Genomic DNA, 22326 nt, shown 5'->3' on the forward strand with positions numbered 1-22326 from the left:
GGCTTATATGTCTCAGATCAGATGCGAGTCACAACCAGTAGCACGTTTTGTTTGTGTGTAGCCAATCATGAATGAGGTTCGAGAGCCAAATTCATAAGATCCACCTCGTGCGCCTCGTCGTCTGTCTGGTATTCGCCAGATTTATATGTCCAAATCCCTGTCTGGATCTTTACACAATCTTCACGTTGGAGAGAACCACAGCATCATCATAATTCTTAATTCCTCCAGATGCGAACGATGGAACAGACACCTGTGTGACGGAGCGTCTGAGACGTGCTGTTGAATATGAATCGACTTTCAGTGTGACCGACGCCTGAATACATTAATATTTGAATGACATCCGCTGGGACTTGGAGGTTATCTGTTACTCGGTGGTCATCCGAAGGTGGTCCGCTATCCACAGATGTCGTCTACACTCTGTTCCGTCGCTGATGTGTGTCGGGAAAGACACGGATTAATATCGTAATGACATACAATATGCATATTGTGATTATCCTCCAACTCGAATAAGTTATGGGATGTTAAGCTTCACGTCAACGGTACTAGGGGTCGGTCTTCCAGTGTTATGACTATCATCATAGGTTTTTTGTGGAATTGTGTATTTTAATTTCAAGTGAAACTGCTCTAATGTGCATGTCTCAGAATGAAGACAATCAGTGACTAAACGATTTCTAAGCGGATTTTATCTGCTGAAATTTTGATTGCGTGGGATTTGTGCTTGTCACTGTGATTATGTATTCGAGTAGACAGAGAACTGGGATTCATATTGAACGGTGGACGATTTGCTTCGAGGTGACGATGGGGGTAATTCAAATTTGATAAACTCTGTCCAGTTCAGTGTTCAAGGTGAGGTATCGGTGTTTTTACATGGATTTAATGTGTAATTAGAGTGACATTTCATCGATAATTTAATTTCTGCTTAAGTAACATTGCGCTCATCAGATGTTAATATCATTCCAGTTCATCATAAGAGAAAGTGTTATTGAGACTTCTAATTATTCGAAGCATTTCGAAGACTGTGCTAACAAAACATTCTTTATCCCTGTTTAAAGACTATGGATACTGCGGTGTATGTGATAAAATTAATCGTTCTTAAGACTTGAAGAGCTTAAGCTTTAGAGTTGAATTCCGAAATTTCGAGCTTAAAAAAGGGTTTTGCGTCGGGTATATTTTCTCATCAAGTTTACATTGCCATTTTTTTTCTGTTCAAACGATTTGAAAATCAACAACGGAAATTGTGGTGTTGAAAACAACCATATTTTCGTGCGATGTGTCTTTGGATCTGTGATTACATTTTAGTAGTGATAGCTAATGTGTGTGCAATTATGCATTAAAAATATCACGTATAATCAAATCAGGTGTGAGCCATTGATCGCAAGTGGAATTCTCAACAGTTGGATGAGTCACGACGCTTGAATTTCAGGTAATGTAAAAAACTGTTTTATATAATTATTGGGTATATCGAACACCTGCTACGAAAGTATTTTTCTTGACTGCTTCTTTTCGAGTAAGACACTTTATAAACTTAAAATTTAGGCATTGAGTTGATTTCACTATGAAGCATCATGTCTGTTTACGATAGAGATATACGACTATTCCTCCACCTGAAATATGACAATACTCGTAAATCTGGGGATATACTCGGCCACAAGAGTCGGCTTTCCAGCCGTGAAACAGATCGATTAATGAGCGCATAGACGCACACATACACGAGAACGAAGCTATCACCGTCAAGGTATTGAAATTACCTGCTCCTGTTTTGGATTCTGAAACGGTTCTCCCGTTGTATAGCTTCCGTAGCCGATTCAATCGTTGGAAGTTTCCGGAAGGAAAATCGATACGGCAGACTACGAAAATCCAACGCCGCTATGACATCTGTTGCGCCTCCACATCTCGAGCCCTCACCATCCTCTACATCCAGCTTGCTTACATCGTCTCATTCAGTTCTCCTACAATAAATTTTGGTTTTTTTCCCCCCTTCGATCAGGAGCTGGATTTCCCGAGAGAATCATTAGCATAAAGCCCATTGAGATACGCATAAGCAGCAAGACTAAAAATAGATTATAATTGACAATAAATGCAAGAAAAACTTTAACTGGAATCATCATCATTATAGTGAAAGTATTTCGAAACTATGTAATATTTCATGTATTCTTCATATTATGGCCAGTTACAGATAACAATTGGACATTTAATTAGGAACCTCGGTTAAATACTGCTACTTAATTGACTATTTAATTAGGGAACTTTCTGAACTGAGCTTATTTGAAAAAATATATATAAGAAGCACTCAGCAATATATATTGAGATTTCAATGTGCTGGGAAAGTGATAATGTTACGGATATATTGCTAGAATATGTGTGATTGATAATTTTCGATTAAAAAAAAATGTTATCATCAGTGAAAGGGGATACAACAAAAATAGGAAAGATTATAAACTATCATATGTAGATTACGCCATGTTCGCAAAGAACTAACTACAATCATTCTACGCACAATCTGACAAATACGTACTGATGATTTTCATGATTCGTGGTAGAAGAGTATAAAACTGAAATCTTCGATTACATTGATTAACATGACCTTAAGAAACCATTTCTATGCAGTTTTGCAGTTAATACTTAGAAAGTATAAAATGGGAGTGAATTAATGGAAAAGATAATTTTATAGAATACCTGGTAGATAACATTTATGAATGATTTTTTGGGTATTTATTAATGTATAACATGAACAGAAAATTTTCTAGTGACATAGATTGAAAACACGTGTCAAATTCGATCAAAATTTAAAAAAAAATTTAAATTATCGAATCAAAAATAGCAAGACTCTATTGATACTGAAGCTACGGAAATTGACCATGTCTCTGGATAGAAAAGATAAGCGGTCCATCAAAGGAAAAGATGTCGAGCCTAACAATTCTCTCGAGGAACCGGGAACCTCCAACAATTATCTCAGCCCCGGTGACCTGACAAGCCACAACCATCTCAGGAGATCGTGGCACAACGTCCAAGACGAAGCTCTGTCTTCTCAGTCATCGTCCCAGCACCATCGCCGCCACCACCACCGATCTAATAGAGATCTAGTAGTGAAATCGTCGATAGAAGATCAAGATCTGATCTCTTGCGGTAGTCACAGGAAACATAAACGAAATCACGGATCTCCAGACCACAAATCACGATCACGTGCCCAATCACCGAGTTCCAAGTCCAGACATTCTCACCACAAGAGTAAAGACACCGATTCCCATAACAGTGGGACTTCTTCGAGGAAATCTCACGAACGTGGTAGGAACAGGAGAGAAAGGGGAGACATAGAAGAAGGGTTCCAAATGGAGGTCGTTGAGAATCGCAACCGCAGCTGGGCCACGTGCGTCGTGGTCGCCTTCAGCACCGCGATTATTGCTTTTGCTGTACTTCTGGTGATCGTGTCTCTTTACCTGACGCCTCAGATCAACGAGCAACGTAAGTACAATTTTTCTTTGCACTTTTTTGACGTTATTCGAAAAATATTTTTTTGCTGCAAAACTCTCAAGATTTTCCTGAAATTTTTTGTTCAGTTCTATTATCACTATATGAAGGGAGAAAAATGTCCTCGCGACTTCTCCAACACAAGATATATTGAAAACTGGCTGTTTGTGAAGAGCTATTGATTTTAAGAAATTCACCTTTGCCTGTACGGGTCGTTTACGATTAGCTGATTACTGTCACCGTCCATCACGCACAGTAACGTACAGCATATATGCGCGCCGCGGAACAAATGTTCCATCAGCTTCTATAGCGTAATGGTGGCGCACTTGTCCAGAATGCGGGAGGGCATAAGTTCATGCCCCTGTAGAAGCGTAGGCGAATTTTTCTTTCCAAAAATTAGTATCTCTATATAAACAACCAGTTTTCAGTATATACCTTGTACTGTTATGATTAGACAAGTTCTTTAAATCTATTTTGCATAAATTTCAGTTTGATGACTTAAGAAAAGTACGAGAGATAATTGAACTCTTTTGACTACGATTCCCCTCACCCCATAACATATGACATTATGGGTATCAGAGCTGCTAATTTGATTATTTGAATTTTTTAAAGATGAATTAAAAATGGCTCAAGACTAAAATTTGGATTCTTCGACTTCAAAATTTCGTTCCTGGATGATTTTTCCCGAGTGGCAAACAGTAGTTTTTGAACTTGTGGGACAATAATGTTAGTTACCAAGGGCTGAAAGGTATTCCAGGTTTACAACTATGTAATGAATAACAGAATCTTTCTCGTATTTAAATTCTCAGGTTCATCATTGTATTCAGAAGCACAAAAATCAACATTGGATTTAGTTAGAATATTTAAGAATAGAAAGTAAAGCTGTCAAAGTAATAATTATTTTCACAAACGTTCCTATATCTGCGGTGAACTTAAGTGAAGGTTAGAGCTTAGTCCAAACAGTATCCTGTAAGACTATGGAAGATCATCTGCACTCAAGATATTCACCACAGATGTGAACGAAACGTTTGGAAAATATCAACTTTCTGGGGCTTTGCCCTACCCCCTTAGACAACAATCTTCCAACCTCAAAAATTTCCTATTCAACCTAGGATTAATGGATTAATATATTGCTTCTACCTAGGATTCTTCCGCACCCTAAAACTCCATCTTAGTAAGGATCTATCGGCTAAGTATATGGGAACGTGATAAGTATCTTAAACGATTTATAATTTCTTTCTAGTTACTGCCGTTTTTCTAGGCTCAAGCAATTTAACACAGCGAGGCTTCGTCGGTGACTCTTTCTTATACAAGTGTCGATCTATTTCTCTCAGAGAAAAAAAGGAGTGTAGTCCCTTCCTTTCCTTTCGGAAATTTTGAAATCGTCCTACAGAGAAAACTGGACTGGAACCAAGCTGGTTCGAAAGTCATCGGACGAAATCTCGAAATTTAAAGTTGCATAAATCACTTTTTATACAGTATTTTTTTCTTTAGCGATGTCTCCATCGTCATCAGAAAAGTTTGGTAAAAATATTACTTCATCTTATTTTCACTTTTTTTCAGACCCGGGCTACAGTGGAACGCCCCACAATTTGAATTACATTACGTTTTCGAGCCCACTTGTGAAATATAGTGCATATAGAAAAGTTTCCGAGTGTAGAAAAGATACGTGGTACGGCTGTATGCATTCGTGGACGTGCAGAGAAATGTAATCATGTGTTTTCTAAGAATGAAAAGGGAGTCTTGGGTAAACTACTTCCTCTACAAACACATACAAAATATGTAGCTTGCCCGCTATTGCAAGTCTCGACTAAGAATTTAACATCATAATATATTTCAGGTGTTGACAGAGATTTGTATTCAGACATAATACAGGGTGCATAGGTAACAGGACGTATGCCATTTTATTGGAGAAACGTTCGTTCTAGGGGCATACTTCACATTAAAGAAAGTATTCAAATAACATGTTGTACTTAGATATACCATCCGTGTTGCAAGAGGTTGTATAGTTATTAAAATTATTAACTTTTTATACAGTCCCCCCGTGCTCATGAACCCAATTAGAAAGTTGACGTCTCTTCCTGATGCCAAATAAAAAAAATCCACGTTTCTAAGTGTAATATTAATTGAGATATTCTCTCGAATTCGAAAAAAACGGAAGAAAATTGGGGAAAAATGATTAAATATATTCGGGAGAAACAATTTACCCGCATTTAATGATATTTTTCCCAACTTTTCCTCCGTTGTTTGAATTCGAATATCTCAGTGACTGTTGCTCTTAGAAACATGGCGTTTTTTTCTCTGAGCTCAAGAGAAACAGGGCAGCAACTTTTTCTAATTGGGTTCTTGACCACGTGGGGACAGTATAAAAATTAATTTATTTTTATAACTATACAACCCCCTTGCTAACACGAATGGCGTACAACACGTTAAATGGATATTTTTCTCTAATTGGAATAATACGGTTAATCGGATATTGTTTGCTGAAATCGTTTACATACGTTTGAGCGCAGCCGAACTGCATACGATATCGTTACTGCTCGCGGGCAAGAAGATGATACATATAGGGTGAACATACGACTCGAATTTTACGGGGGTTTACCGTAATTTTGTCTGTCCTGACTATTTTTTCATAAAAAAACGAAGTCTATTTAAATTTTGAGTCTTCTCTGAAATCCAGGATGGAAATTATTTTCACACTTCGTAAATATGATACAATTATCGTAATTGTAAAATAATTACATAAATGCATTCATATAATATTTTTGACAAACTAAATGATTTTTCGTGAAATCCATTTTAATCTTTTAATACATTTTTTTCAGTGATGAATGGTGACTTTTTTTTTTACTTATCAAAAGTTAAGTTTTTGACGATAATTGGCAATATCCCGTTTGGCTCCAAATTTCCTGTGTTTTTATCGAAAACATTTGGCCAACTTGAGTATAGCGTATTGTGTGGATAAGTAGATTTTGATCGAAACTTCTTTCGTGGGGCAGAGTCTGTGCAACTCTGGTGTAGAGTATAACCAATATGCTTGACAGTTACGGACATCGTCAAAGCTTTGCATGCTCGTTGTGCTCCTTATGGAATCGAAAAAGAACTTAACACACCTGTTTTTTATCCTATATCAGAGTTTCGCAAACTTTTTGTTTTAACACATCCCCTCCCCTTTGAAAATATTTTTTCTCATGACCCCAAACTTCAACCGATCCATTTAGGATCCTATACTATACCCGTAGCTTCTATCACGATTCTCTGTACCCAGTGTTTCTCAAAGTGTGCGTCGCGGTTCTTAGGAGCGTCACCAACTTTAGTCAAAGGAGTAGCAGCGAGCTAGAGATATTGATTTGTATCCCTTTTTATGATTTGAACTGGTTCTATTTTCGTATGAAAATATCACTAAACTATTATGTAGAATCACAAATGAGTAATGAAATAGGCAAAGGGGAGTCGCGGGTGACAAAAGTTTTTAAGAACCACTGCCTTGGACCATTCCGTCGACCATGGGAGTAATAGAGCCCAATTTGAGAAACACTGCCCTATATATGTGTTTCTTGTCAAACACTGTCCGTTATCTCGAACAACAGGGCCTTTACAGAGTACAAATTTATTCGATATCAACGCTATGTCAACAAGGAAGAACATGTGTTTGTCAGGATTTATGCATGCTCGACAGCAAGTTATTAATTTTATTGATTCAGGTCTGTAAAGTCTAATGATATTCACAAAATCTGTTCAAGTTTCTTCAAATATTGAGATTAGACAAGATAAGGGTTTTCCTTAATCGATGTAAAACATGCACAGAAAATTGAGATTCAACTTGATATGTATTGGCATATATGCTCAAAATCAACTTCCACTTCTCACTAGATCACGCATAAAAGGATTATATACGCATGTTCAGGCTCATCTTCGAGGTTAAATTGCTAATTGAAAGTTTAACAAGCTTTGAGATCAGAAATTTATTAAGCGTGGCATTTCCACAATAGTAAGATTTTAATACCTCGGTATTTATCTGCTGAAGCACTTTTGTATTGATGGGGTACTTATATAATAGTGTACATAAGTACTACGTATATTTATACAGTCGAATCCCGTTATAACGAAATCCATGAGACCGGAGAAATCACTTCGTTATAGCGAAATTTAGTTTTAAAGGAATTCCATGTTTTCGCATTGTTCCTATGTAAACGTATCTGGGGGGGGGGGATTACAAAGTGTTCGTTAAAACGAGACTTTCACTATAACGGTATTCGTTAAAATGGGATTCGACTGTATATATATACTGGGTGATGTTTCACGCAGTGCGTCGAAAATTTATAAAAATTCTGCGGTTTATCCTACAATTAAAATATGAAAAATAAGAAAAATCTCAAGAATCTCTCGAAAATCGAAAATAATCTCAGCTTTGACAGAGAAACGTAGTCATTAAAAAAAGATGTGATTATATAATTTACATGGATTAAAATAATACAAAAATGCCATATATCGCTTGCAAACTCTGGCAGGAGCACTGGAGTAATCAAGTAAATAATAAATTGCATGCCATTAAGCCCGCACTTGGCCATTGGCGTTCGAGCTGCAGGAATAACCAAAAGGCGGAAGTCTTTCTCGCCCATTTGCACATAGGACCCAGTCGTATCACACAATCATATCTTTTATTACGAGAGAGTCAGCCATAGTGTCCCCATTGTCAGAGTCCATTGCTCACGCTTTTACTTGTTCACATCATAGACATCGTTTTACGACCGCTTTTTGGTCAAAGTCATCTTGTACTTCGTGACATTCTATCTGACCATTGCGATGCATCTCGAATTTTTAAATTCATCAAAGTCATTGGTTTTTACGACGGATTATAGTATTTTACAATCTGCGTCATTGTTTTATTGATATACATACTTTTACTCCCTTTGCGTGACAAGAACAAATTTTACGTTATTTTTATATGGTGATTTGTTTGGCGCAGTTTGACCAAATCGGTCCTTGCGCCAATAAATCCAATCTGATCTTGCAAACTTACTTTTCTATCATTGTTGAAGAATGCACAGCAATGTCATACATACACGTGGTATTTCGCTTCAAAATGCAAAGGCTAAAAATCGTTCTTGCTTGGCTTGTCAGTAAATAGGAGACACGAGTACCTTTGGGCCATTGTGCTGGTAATCGTAGCAACTTCATCAACAACTCACCAGTAAACATCGAATGTTCGCTGAAACGAGCTCAAAATATACAATACCTTGAAAATAAAATAAAAACAAACATTTTTCCTTGTCCGAAAAAGTGACAAATCTTTTTTTCCCTTAAGATTTCATTTGATCATTTTTACCGCAAAACGTTTATTTTCCGTAGACGAGATCTGCCCCCGGGACTTACATTTTATTACCGATTCCGTACGGCACCCTTTCTTTTTTTTTTTATCACCGAGAGGTTGGTGCGCTTACCCCTCGGTGTGGGACTCCCTGCGGTAGCAAAGTTTTTCTTCGGTAATGTTATCGCCGTTTCTGTTGTATCTCTGTGTCAGTACTGACAAGGACGGGCAGGGTATCGAACTCGCGACTCCTCTAAACATCCTTTGGTGCTTTAGGCGAATATCTTATCGACCTGGCCTGGCCATTTCATCATCGTTATTTAATTTTCAAGATTTCAGTATTAATGAATGAAGTCCTCACGGGTGTATTATATGACGCTGTGGAATATAAGATGCCATCTTTCTTTCTCAAAGTAGCGAAATCAGCATTTACTTATTGTACTGAGGAAATTATGGCACATCCAATTTTTTTTCCGAAACACTCAGATCCGGTCAGAACTGAGCTATAAGACGTGTTCACTGATACTGGCTCGTAAATCTATAGAAGTAAAAATATTTGTGGATCCAGCTGCCGATACCTCTAAAAAAATTAATAAACATGAAACCGAAATTATGATTTTGAAATACAGTCGGCCCCACTCAATAGGATAAACGGATTCCCCGCTTAATCTGATAGAATCCTCCGGCACCAAAAATTCTCCCATAGAGACAATATTAAAGTTTCCCGATTGACGTGATAATTCCAATGACTTTTTCCAGCACCTGCTAGCTAAGGCGACTTGATAAGGGCTTATTCTAGTGGCTATACTGCTAGCGATAGGCCTCCTTCAGTCTACTTGTGACGTCAGTAAGTAGTCTATTTTCCCTTAGAATATTCAAGGAAAAAAATTCCCTGCTTGTGCCAGTATCATCGTTGTGAGGAAAAGAAATGATCGTGCTGAGAATTGACGATTTCTATGTCCCACATCCAATCACTATGCGGCATTTAATATTGATCATTCAACATATTTTTCAATATATGCGAACAGAAGCTCTTCACAACTGCGACAGGTGCAGGTAATTTTTTTAGGGAAATGTTTTGTGGAAAACACTTCTCTTCGCAGGCCTGTAAAAATCTGAGAAATAATTTGTGGACCGGCGAAAATAAACAGGAGGAAAAATAGATAGTGTAAGAATTTGGGGACAGCATAAATTAAATAACTAGTAAATATGAGAAAAAATAAAAAAAGAAGTCATCGTCAGACCAAAACATAAATAATAGCGTAAATAATTTGTGGACGTGCAAAAAGTAGCAAAACTATGTCAAAAATAAATAAACGAAGTAGTTTACGGTCCAGCAAAAAAAAATGAAAATAAATAAATATAAGAAAAAAAATAGATGTAATTTTAACGAACCGAATATTATTAAATAGGAAAATAATAAAAGTAATTTGCGGACTATAGCGAAAAATAAATGAATGATGAAAAATAATTTGCAGAACCGACGAATAAGACAGAAGTAGAAAGCAATAAAGATACGGTACAGGGTGCAAAATTAATTATAAATGTATATAGTAGTCACGTGAATTGGGTGAAATGTTTCGCCGGCCGGTGGGAAATTCAGTAGTACCGACACCGGTCCGTGGACCAGCGGATGGACTAACGACAAATACCCTCAAATTTGGATGTTTTTATTCTCGGAACAATGAAAGCTTCCAACATAGAGATTGATGGAAGTTGCGCGTGAATCACTGAAGAATAAATACTGGTAAACGTACATGTATTAAAGGCCTGCAGTAAATCATCATCAACCCGTGTTCTTTCGTCCTCAGCACTTTGAGAGAATTCTTATATCTTTTGATTTTTGATCGATCGGCCAGAAATACTCCCGAGTTTCATTCATCTTCATACGAGAAACGACAGCAAAAGCCGTCACGTGTTGTCGAAAGTTTCTTTTGTGCGGTAAGAGAAACTTGAAAATTCATGATCAAAGAAATTCTGAGAGAATGCAACGCTTTACGTCGGTGTTTCCCAAACTTTTGATGTTCGCGGCACCCTTGGGAATAACGTTAAATACTTGAGGCACCTTTCCTTGAATACAGAATACAGTTTACTACGACAAAAACCACTGAGTAAAAATCCCTCGATAGAGTTTTGTTCGATTAACCATTAATGTGAAACTTTCGATTGATGCTTAGAGCACAGATTCTTGATATCAGTCCTTACAGTTGACAACAAAACACGCATATTGTCCTCAAGGTCTTGCAGTCTATTTCTTGCTTTGTATTTTATTGTCTCCATAGCACAAGACTTGCTCCCATATATATGATGTTGGAAAGAGCAAAAGTTTAGTAATTGCTTTCTCCATCAGATTAGGATACTCCTATCTCAGTCGAAGCCAAAAAAACAGCCATCGACGTTTCACTCTTTATAAACTTAGGTTTGAGTGTGGAATCAGCGCGCAAAGATAATTAAATTCACTAAATGAAATGGTGAGGCAACCCAGTCGAGATTCTTAATGGAAATAGATTCAAAGTACATATATATTGCATCTTGCAATCTTGAAAAATGAGGTCTTTCAGCTTATCGGAAGATATGTTACTCTCCGCTATCACTACGAAGGTTTCGACAGCCGGCTGAGGCGAAGACGAGTCCAAGAAAGAAAATTCAACTGTCTTTGCGGAGAATCGAAACCACGTCCTCTCACTTGCCGGGTGAGCACGCTAGACTACAAAGCTAACGAATCCTCGTTCCTTAGAGATCGTGTACTCTGAACGGGGTCGTACATGGACAGCAGGACGACCTAACACATTGCTGACACCAGACCGCGACTTCTTATCCGATAAGTCTGTCATGCATGAGAATAATTAATTCGACTTAATTTATTTTAAGACCTGGAGTGAATCACAATATTTTTTTGATTATTCAAGATATTATTTCTCAAGACATAATTTTCCCCCATAATATTTCACGACACTCCTTGCCGATATCGCGGCACCCTAGTGTGCCGGGGCACACAGGTTGGGAAAGACTGCTTTCCATGTTTTGATTTAGGTATATCACACCCCTATGGTGAGTTTCAAATATCTACTTCTTTCTCTTCCTGATAGTTGATCTTAGCCCAGTTCGCACATTCAACGCCTTCACGAAATCTAAAATTCAAACATGAATTATTCTTCTAACCAAGCAAATTAATAATACTGTAATAAAGACATTAAGAATTATGGGAATATTATTTTACAAGTAAATTTATGGGAACTCGATTACATTGGAATCTGCATTGAATAGTCGGCCCCACTTCATCGGATATAAATGATTCCAGCACAAAATACCCTATTAAGCGGGTGACAATTCAATTGCAATTTCACAAAACTCATTTGGTCAGCTTCATTCAGCACAGCTACTGAAAACCCCAGGCTGACTTATCCGCCATCGTTGTGCAAAGTGTGGCGTCGTTATTATCTCTACAGCGAGTAATTGTTCTCTAATTTTTTCTTAATAATTAAGCGTCACTTTCAACAGAAAACTGGTTTTCCCAACTTGAGATGGTGGATGATGATTCCGCTAGGCATTTTCTGGTCGCCTTAATTTGAAGATATTCGTGAGGTTCTTCGATATTACTTAGGTTTTGACAAGGACGTCACTGTATCGCTTGTTGATGATGGTAACAGCTGGTTTACACACTGTAAATCGTAATTCACCTGCTGTACCCTGTTTTATTGCTGTTTTTCTATCTCGGTAAACTTCCTCAATACCAGCGCAGAAGAGTAAAGAAAAATCATAGCAGACACAGAGACTTGTTTTTGAGCCAAGTGTGGGAGTGAGAGAAAGAAAGGTTTTTTTTTTCTTAGTTATTATCCCTTGAACAACTAGCACTTGTTCCACAACGCGTAAAGTTGAGATGATTGATGGAGGAGTAAAAATATATGTTCACACAACTCGAAATATATTCCTTACACTAAAATATCCTTGAACATCCAGAGGAAAAGTTGCATACATATGTATCATTTCCACAATCGTCATTAGTTGTTACAACGCTGCTTTATTCAGTGGAAATTGATGCCGCTCTTTCAGTTTGAAGCCAAGTGTGACAAGAGTGGCAAGTTTATTGTATGTGCATCGCACATTATTTGCGGCATGGTTTGATAACATTACATACCAAGACATTTTGAAACAATTTCAAGGTGTTAAACAACGTTAGCAAAAAAAAAAAAAGGAGGTGCATATTGTGTCATCTTTGTGGAGTCAGCTGAATTCAATCGCATAATTATTCTTGGCTGAAATTCTGTTGCATTGGTGCATTTGTAGTTTCGTCTATGCCCGAGAAAATTTAAAATTATTATTTCTTTTGGTAGCTCTCGAACGAAGTGCCAGGTAAGACAGATCAGGCAAACGAAATGCCAGGTAAGACAGATCAGGCAAACGAAATGCCAGATTCCTGAATGAAGTATATACACGCACCTCCAAATGTCATTGGTACTTTTGAGAGTAAAGGTTAAATATCACGTGAGCATGGCTCAATTTTATTAATCATTTAAAGTGTGATGTTATCGACGAGGAATCTATACTTAAACTGTATAACAACATAAACACGTTAGAGTTCACGCATAAGACTTTCATTAGAAATTCCTTAATGCTTACGAGATGCATGTACGTTTAAGTATTGATGCGAGCCGATACCCCCGTGGTTCTGTTGCTCTACTAGAGAGCAACAAACATGGTATGTGTCTATTAGAGAGCAACAAAGCCTCTCTAAAACGGTACAAATATTCAATCGTCACACTTTACTCGAAACTTGAAATATGCGAGCTTCAAGATTTGATCATAACAGACCACACACAATTAAGAGCAGTCCAGAAATGAGAGAGTTTATACTACGAGAGACTTTCCCTCTCTTATAGTCGGCTAGCCAGAGGTCAAGAAAGTGTTATAAGTTTTTTCAGCATTTGAATTTTTTTTAGGCATTGAAAAGATCCGTCAGTGTAGCAGCCGTCAAAAACACATTTGAGGGGGGTTTCTTCAATCCAAAACGCCCGCCTTCGATGAAACTGGTATTAATGAAATGCTATCTCGATATATAAAAGCTTTATTACATGAAATGATGCCTTAAACTCGTCGGACAAAAAATATCAGAATATCTTAACCATACAATGCATGATTTTTTATTTTGAGCTGATAATTTTTCCCATAATGAAGCATATAGAAAACCGGGAAAAATATTTCGAAAAACATCTATCCTTAATTGTACTCCTTATACAGGGTCTTAAAGAGGACGTAAAATAGCATATAAAATATAGAGAGATGTATTGAAATATTTATTTTTCCAAATACACAACTACCGTCTTTATGATTCAAGTTATAGAAAGAAAAAAAATTGGGTTGTAAACTTCAACGTAAAAAAAACGAAATGCAAATAAATCATTTCGACCCTACAGTGAACAATTTTTTTTTTTGACAGGTTACAGAGTATTTGCATTTTTTTTTAAATTAAGGAGTTTTGCTGCCATCTATGAATGGTTTTCGAAGAAAATTTAAAATGGGAATAATGAGTGTTTCAAACATGACGTTGCTAATTGGCAACGGGAAAAGAAACATGTTTAAGGTAGAGGTTGCCGATCGGCAATAGTTATGCAACTGTAGGATTGATGTAGGATATTGTTTTAAATTATTACATACTGAATTTGATACAATTTTAAACTCTTCGTGATCATTAAATGACAATTAAAAATAAAGATAAATATTTAATTTTATTATATATACATAAATATACAAGAGAAACAATTTATGTATTTAATAGATAAATTTGCACTACTATATACAGAAAATCTTAAATCAATTTCCCAACCGGTAGATGGAAGCACATTATTGACTTGAACAGAATTTAAAATTTTTTTCGTATGCTTTCTTAAACACCTAAACTCTTTCTTGATAATATATGTAGTTAAATTCCGATGGTTTTAGTGAAATAAACATGCCGTATTGTTTCAGGCTTCTGCGTAATATTGCGATATTGATCTGATTATTGAACGGAGGATTTGCCAAACAAACTAGCTTCTATTAATCCCCCGGATAACTTCTATTAATCACCAGCTTCTATTAATAACTGAATTAATTATGTATGTTATCAAATATTTCAATTACACGCCTCATTTTCCAGTCTGTAATTAAATTATTTTTCCACATCCAAACTGCAGAAGAGAGCATTAACTGGAGGCGAGATGAGCCGATTCGGCAAATGGGGAATGAACAGTATTGATTATTAATTTAATCCTCGATTTTCGACGAAAAAATAATGCATAAATTAATATAATGGCATTAGAATGCTTTAATGAAAACACTGGCATCACATCGATTCGGCCCTGAAAGTTTGGCAACTGCCAACAGCTTAAGTGAGAATGAATTTAAGGCGTCACAAACTCATCATTGATACATTCAAAGTTTGAGGAGAAATAATAGTGGCTTTTGAATGAGCAAATTTATTTTGGAAAAATTCTGTAACAAGTCAGACTTAGTTTCTCTCGACCAAGTTGTTATACAACTAATCTTTGAAGACCAAAAATGTATAATTTGAATATTATGACGTATATTCGTCACACTGGATGTTCTTTCGATGTTGATTTCTGAATTGAACTGTCATGCTAACATCCTTAACGGAAAGAAATGAGGAGCCAACCCTGAAGATATGACCCAGGTTTTTCCTTATGGTAGGCTTTTGATTGAAAAAAAAAATGAGTTCTTTTTCTTTCTCAGAACAAAACGTACATAAGAAATTAGTTTGCTTTTCGCTTCAGATTTATTTACATTTTAGCAACTCATTTCGACAGAAAAACTAAATTATCATTGCTAATAGAAAACCAGCAAAACTCCGTGATCTAATTTCATTAAAAGCCTATTCGTGCTGTTGAATTCAACAAAAGTACCTGAATGACGAGTGATCTATTTCAAATAAATGACTCGTTAGTATAGGAAAATACCAAAATGCTAATTTATAAATTTTGTGTTTTCTCTTTGTCAATTTAATGTCAATTTTAACATTGTTCAGCTAAAGTGCATCGAGAACGTGTACCACTTGATACGAATTACGTTACTCAACCTAGGATTAAGGTGTACCATTAGATATCTGACAATTTTTATCTTCATTTTAAGAGTAAAGAAAGTATCAGAAAGTAAAAATTACAGTTATCAGTTACTAAAATTTAGGAAAAAGTTTTGTAATGATGATCGAATTTCGTAACTTGATAATTATTATCCAATGTAAATATTAACGCTTAAATGACAATTTGTAGTTATTTTACCGATCCAGGATAGATAAATTGGATAATGTGAAAATTTTTCCAGTGACTTTGGACATCGAATTAACCAAGTTCGACTTTACCTGCGAATATGCAGAATCCGAGGGAAAAAAAAGAACGATGTAGAAAACGAACCACACAGAGACATTAGGAAGTATTCGCTAACATTGTTTATTCTTTTAACGTTACAACTTAGAACGCCATAACGCTGTAAAGTAGCTAAGCAGGTTAAAATAGATAGACACTGGATAGCGTATGTGGGACATGGAAAGAAAATGAGTCTGCTGTGAAAAACGTCAGACAAAAACCGAAAAAAAATCTATCTCAACACTCTACAAACGGAAAGATAAATACGTAGATTCTCCTCGAAACTTGTGCCTCAAAAAAGTCCATGAACTTCATTTTTGTGTTTCATCGATCAGATATTAATTTAAATCAACCATTAAAAAAATTGCAGTGGAAATTTTCCTCTCAGTTCCGAAAATTTGACACGTAATCAATCATAATTCTTTATAATCAATCAAATATCTGACGGTGTTTACGAACTTTCCTCCGGAGTTTGTTTTTCCTTTTTAGGTCGTACAATTGGTTATGATAGAATATATTCTCTAATGACATTTTTCGATCCATTCGTCGGATAAAAAGAGGAAAACATCGATTAATGATAAACAAAAACAAAACGCAAGTGAAAAAAACAAACGAATTTATAGTAATATATCTGAAGAGTTATACCACGTTTATAATTTTGTTATAAACGGATGCATGTATTTGAGATCATAAGATATCTGAGTATTATTATTATATCAAAGACGAAATGCTTAAGTATCAATTTGGGTCATCTGAATATTTACACTGACACATGCAGAAAAAAAAATAGACCAGAAAGATATTTCCAACACACAATCTCTCTATGCAGCCTCAGTTGGGGGCTTATTCGCATTGTCAGCCTTCAGTCAGAGACGCTGAATTCTTTCTTACAGAGAGAACTTTTGGTATTCTTCAATACCAATGAGTTATTATGGAAATTCTGTTGCCTCTACAGAAAATTTGTGCTTCAATATAAGCAGTGTAATAATTAAAATTTCAATACTTTATCTACTGTACATATTTTAGTTGATGTGTATGTTATAGTAAAAGTGAAAAATTCACTTCTAACAAAGGAAATAGTTACTTCTAACAATATATATATATATATATATATACACACACACACACACACACACACGGGGGGGGGGGTGATTATAAAAAAACTATCCCGACATATGGGCCCCTAACTATCATACCATTCACAGAAACTGAATGAAATTTTAGCATAAGGTATTTTGAGGTATGCGCGCTCAAGAATGATATGGAAAACAACAGTGCCACTCTAACAGTTACGGTTACAGTGAGAAAATTTCGAAAATATCAAATGGCAACACCAAGTTTTTTGTATTGGAATGCGATCTCCATACTGAAAAACACTAAATAGCGTTGGAATGGCACCTGTAGCACGAAAACCCCCGGAGCTAGGCAAGGAAAAAGTAAAAAGGACTTTTCCTTGCACCAGAGCATTAATGTTCTATTTCATTCGTCGCACCGTTTCTTCGGCTGAGATCCCAGCCTGATTAGTCCTCCACAAGGCCATGTGGAAAATTTGTGAAACACAATAAAATGCTTTATTTTATGCTGCTCCTCTGTCCTTATTGGTTGTCCTCACTTTTAGCCTATCTACCGCCGGTGATTTTCATGCTACGGTTGCCGTTCGAACGCTATTTAGGGTTTTTCACAATGGAGATCGCATTCCAATACAAAAAACTTGGTGTTGCCATTTGATATTTTCGAAATTTTCTCACTGTAACCGTAACTGTTAGAGTGACACTGTTGTTTTCCATATCATTCTTGAGCGCATACCTCAAAATACCTTAGTTTTTTTTATAATCACCCTGTATATATATATATATATAGTGCATAACCAATGACCCTGTCGGTAAGTTAGATGGATTTTACCCACGTACCGAGAATTCATCACATTTATCGGCAAATATGCGTAATCCCTAGCTCGTATTGGTAGGGATTATGCATAGTCCCTATCTCGTATTGGTAGAATAGTGACGAATCGTCAGTGATTTACTCAAATTTACGGGAAACCAAGCATACATTTCATACGACGATAAATTCGACCAGCAATTGCACGTGTTGATAAAGGTTAGGAAAATAAACATTATATAAGACTGATAATAATTTTTGTTCTTATTTTCACTCAATTTGATTTTTAATGTAAAAACGTGTAATGCACGTATCACGTACAGAAAAACTAATAATTGGTTAGATTAAAGGCAATTTTTGTTGCTGGTTTTTTTCCATATTAATCAAACTGATTAACTTCATTTGTGAATAATCAGGCTAATGAAATTTATCAAACTTACCGAGACAATTGGGGATTATGCATAATAACTCGCCGCATAAACGTATCGTATTTACTTTTTTAGGTATACTTTTTTCTTCCGTGAGATTTGATAATAATAATGCTACCACTATCGCAGTTCAAAAAGGTACGGCACAGCTTTTTCCTTTCTTAGTTTTCCTTGGTGATGCAAGTGGTAATGTAGTGCTTGGAAAATGGATTCTGTAATCTCATGCGGGAATTTTCCCGAGTCATTTTCTCTTTTCCTGTTTGTTTAAAATCATTAATCCATTTGCGAACGGATCATTATGTTACGGCGGAATGCGATAAATCCGGTGATTATTCTGCAAATCGGAATTGGGCCAGAACTCTTTGCCATTTTGCTAATTGAACTTGGCAGTCGTAACACATACACTTTTTAGATATTCCCCTTCTAGCGCGTTTGAGACCCTGGCGCCACAAATGTGTGGGTTACTTTTCCTCACTGCAGATTTTTTTTTTCTTTTCGCCTCAGCAAGTTAAGCCTCGACTTAAATGATCGTGTACGTTTCGAGTTAGAAACATGGTGAATATGAACTTTGGAGATTTCATCAGAAGGCAGCACTCAAAGTTTAACTTAAAGGTTTTTTTTTAAGATTGCCCCACGGAGAAAGTGTCTCCGGGAAAATGTAATTTATCACAAAATTTCAGCAATAAAATTCTGGAAAAAATATGGAAGAATATACGTTGCATCATCTTGGATGAAGACATTCGAACGAAGTGAATTATTTCTTTACAAACAAATATTGAGTATTTGAAGAAAAAGTTAAAAATAAAGAGTTTTTTGGCATTTATGTTAAGGAATTTTTTGAGTATCAAAAATACAAAAACATTTTGAAAATTCAAACAAATGAATGCTCGAATCTAAAAGGGATAAAAGTATGGAAGTCACAAATATTTATTTTCTCAATTCCTCGTTAATATACAAGCGTTACTATATCTCGTAGTTCCTGGGGAAATGCGTTGTTTAATCTTATAAGGGAATTTCTCGAGTTCTTATCTCGTGACATTATCCAGTTTCGCTCAAAATCATGAATCTATTCGCAAACGGATCATTATATCAGAAGGAAATGCACTAACGTTACGGATTTCGCACTTTCGCCTTAAGTAATACCTTAACAAAGAGAGAAAGGGAGATAACCGTATCAAAGAGATTTTTCTTTCTGATGGGTCAATCAATATTTCGAGCCTGTTTCAGCAAGAAAGATGCTTGAGGGCTTACGACTAGTTTGTGGAAAGCAATCCTTTTGTTTTGCGCTGCCGCTGACACGTTTCTTTCTTCTCTTTAGGTTTTTTTTTTATTGCAGCTTCGATGGGTAGAGAAAAGAACAATGAGGAAAAAAAATGTTTCTTTAAAGCGAAAAATGTCTTAAAATAGAAGTTTTTAAAGATGCGTCAAGTGAAATTCTTCGTAGAAAGTCTTATTAGAGCCCGTCTATTTCTTAGAAAATGAAGACCTGGGGAAAAAAGAAAAACAAAACTCATACGAGGGTTTTATTTTGATAAAAGTGCTCGAGGAATTTTCATTAAATATGAAAATATTTCCTCGAAGAAATTTTCGAATTAATTTCAAGCACTGATTTCTCATGCATAAAAAAATTTGTACCGCTATATAGTTTCGACTTTTATTGATTATTTAGAAATGAATGATCATAGTAGGGCTAATATTTTTTTTTAGCTATCCATCTATGGTTTAATTTACAGAACAATGTTCTTCGACCTTTTTTATACTTGCAGACTGGAGAAAATATTTTAACAATTTCACGGGCCGGTGGAAATGGAAAAATAATTTGCGGACGTCCTGACGGCTGAGGCAAATTTAAAGAAATATACCGTATTTTATGAAATCTAAAATTATGTAACGGCTACACGAATTGGGAGAAATGTTTTGCGAATGGGACAGAAATCTCCCTCGTATAAAATTTATACTTATGTGCAGCATAAAGAAACACAATACATACTAATTGTCGTTCATTTTCATTCTGAACACCGGTTATAACAGATAGTTTTGTTTTTATTTGATACGTGGCAGCACAGGTTCCAGCTTAACCCTGTTTCTCGAATATATAATAAGAAAACGTATATATGAAATATACAGGGTGTTCTGTAAGTGCTAATGCTGTCTTTACCTCTATGACGGACGGTTGATGAGATATATTTTCAATTCAAAAAATGCTCAAACGATGTTGAAAAAGAGGTTCGGAGGTTTTTTTTGTTGGCCTCAGGAGAGACAGGGCAACAACATTATAAGTTAAAAGACGTGGGGACCGTATAAAAATTTAGATTTTTTTTGCTTTGTTACACACTGTATTTTCACTCTTAAAACTGGTACAAGATAATTTTTGAACGCCTTTTGAGCATTTTTTAAAATTGAAACAATCTCATCAAGTAAAGGCAACGTTACCACTTACAGGACACCCTGTATAAGTCAGAAAATTCTCTTCTCCATTTCTTTTTCTTTTTTTCACGGAATCGCAAATTGCTTCTGATATTAATACCGGTCCGTGAAAACGTTCACTTGATTTCACCGGTCCATAAGTATTAGAATAGAAGGTTGAGGTGCACTGATCCACAATTCGATGAATATGCATAGAGTAAACATAGTTATTCCTTTCTTGATTTCAGTTCATTCAATATTTATACAATTACCCCTTCTTTATTTATAGAAAACCATATTGCGTCAATAATTTCGTCGAACGAATTATCATGATTAACGGAATGAGTTCGAGAGTAAATACATCATGAAATAACTACGGTGGTAATCTCACTGCTTACCTTACGAATTGAATTTGTCAAGTAAATCTGTAATGGACATTTGGGGGATTCGAACCGTTTCCGACCGAACATTACAGTCATTGCTGTCAATGATTTTGAAAGGATTTAAATGTCAATTAGACGCACAATCGCAGTTGTGTCTAATTTGAAGTAATGAAAGCGGGGATTATTTCACGTGTAAGCGATTATCGCGAAATTGCAAAATTCGGGAAACGGATGAGCAATTCGATCGGCAGTTTGTGGCGGTGGTTGTCGTTCAAAGCAGTTTGCAATTTGGATGAGACAAGCCGCTTAAGTGATTTAGACAATCCTGAATTATGACGTAATCAAGGGTAACTATACATGGATGTACATTACGACGTGAATCGATTTATTATCATCGTAGATCATCAACTACCAGTTTCAAGTCCAATGAAACTCCTACTATAACATAGATAATGCTATTGTATAATTCCAATTTTCAGATCACCATAAAATTAAGTCATTATGATGATGATAATTCTACGTAGTAGTTCATGTGATTATCATCACTACGTTAAATGTGTGATTTATCGAAGCTTTTTTTGTTGACGTAAAATCAATTTTTGATCATATCAGGTTAGAATCAGGACATAATGAGAAATGTTATCAATCATAGTTTAAAATCCGGTTTTATATATCATTTAATTGGATTATTTAAACTTCGTGCATTAAAAGTTTTCAAATTACTATTTGTTTTTAGCTTAAGAGAGAAATCCATAGTCTATTTGATTTATATGACCAATACATTCAGGATCAAAGTGGCTATGATGTGACGTTGTAATCTTTTTTTTTTTTCAGCCCATTGTCGCAACTGGTAGGGGGGGGGATTGATTCATCGCTCTTTCAATATTCCACTGGTCACCGTTAGAGTGTACTTGTGGTCCCGTTACAGATGAACATATTCTAATTATAGAGGCATAACTCTACGTTGCTACACATCGGTTATAATGTAATTCACTGATTTTTCGCCTATGCGTCGCCTATGTCAGCCGCTCCCCCATTTGAAAAAAAAAAACAAAAAAAAAACGCAACTTTCTCTGCAGAAATAACACTTT

The 22326-nt window shown here is 35.9% G+C and overlaps 1 protein-coding gene across 1 annotated transcript in view; it reads left to right on the forward strand.

Moving 5' to 3' along the window:
* Positions 1-2858: 2858 nt before the first annotated feature.
* The window catches only part of LOC149083040 (uncharacterized), a 40526-nt gene continuing 21058 nt past the window's right edge, over positions 2859-22326 (forward strand). Inside the window, exon 1 of the mRNA XM_089236781.1 lies at positions 2859-3462. Within this exon, the coding sequence (XP_089092907.1) occupies positions 2859-3462 (604 nt within the window). The remainder of the gene's footprint in view (positions 3463-22326) is intronic.

This window comes from Pholcus phalangioides, unplaced genomic scaffold (genome assembly GCF_987345545.1).
Source record: "Pholcus phalangioides strain wild (caught in Gottingen) unplaced genomic scaffold, Ppha-v1.0 ptg000009l_1, whole genome shotgun sequence".
NCBI lineage: Eukaryota > Metazoa > Arthropoda > Arachnida > Araneae > Pholcidae > Pholcus > Pholcus phalangioides.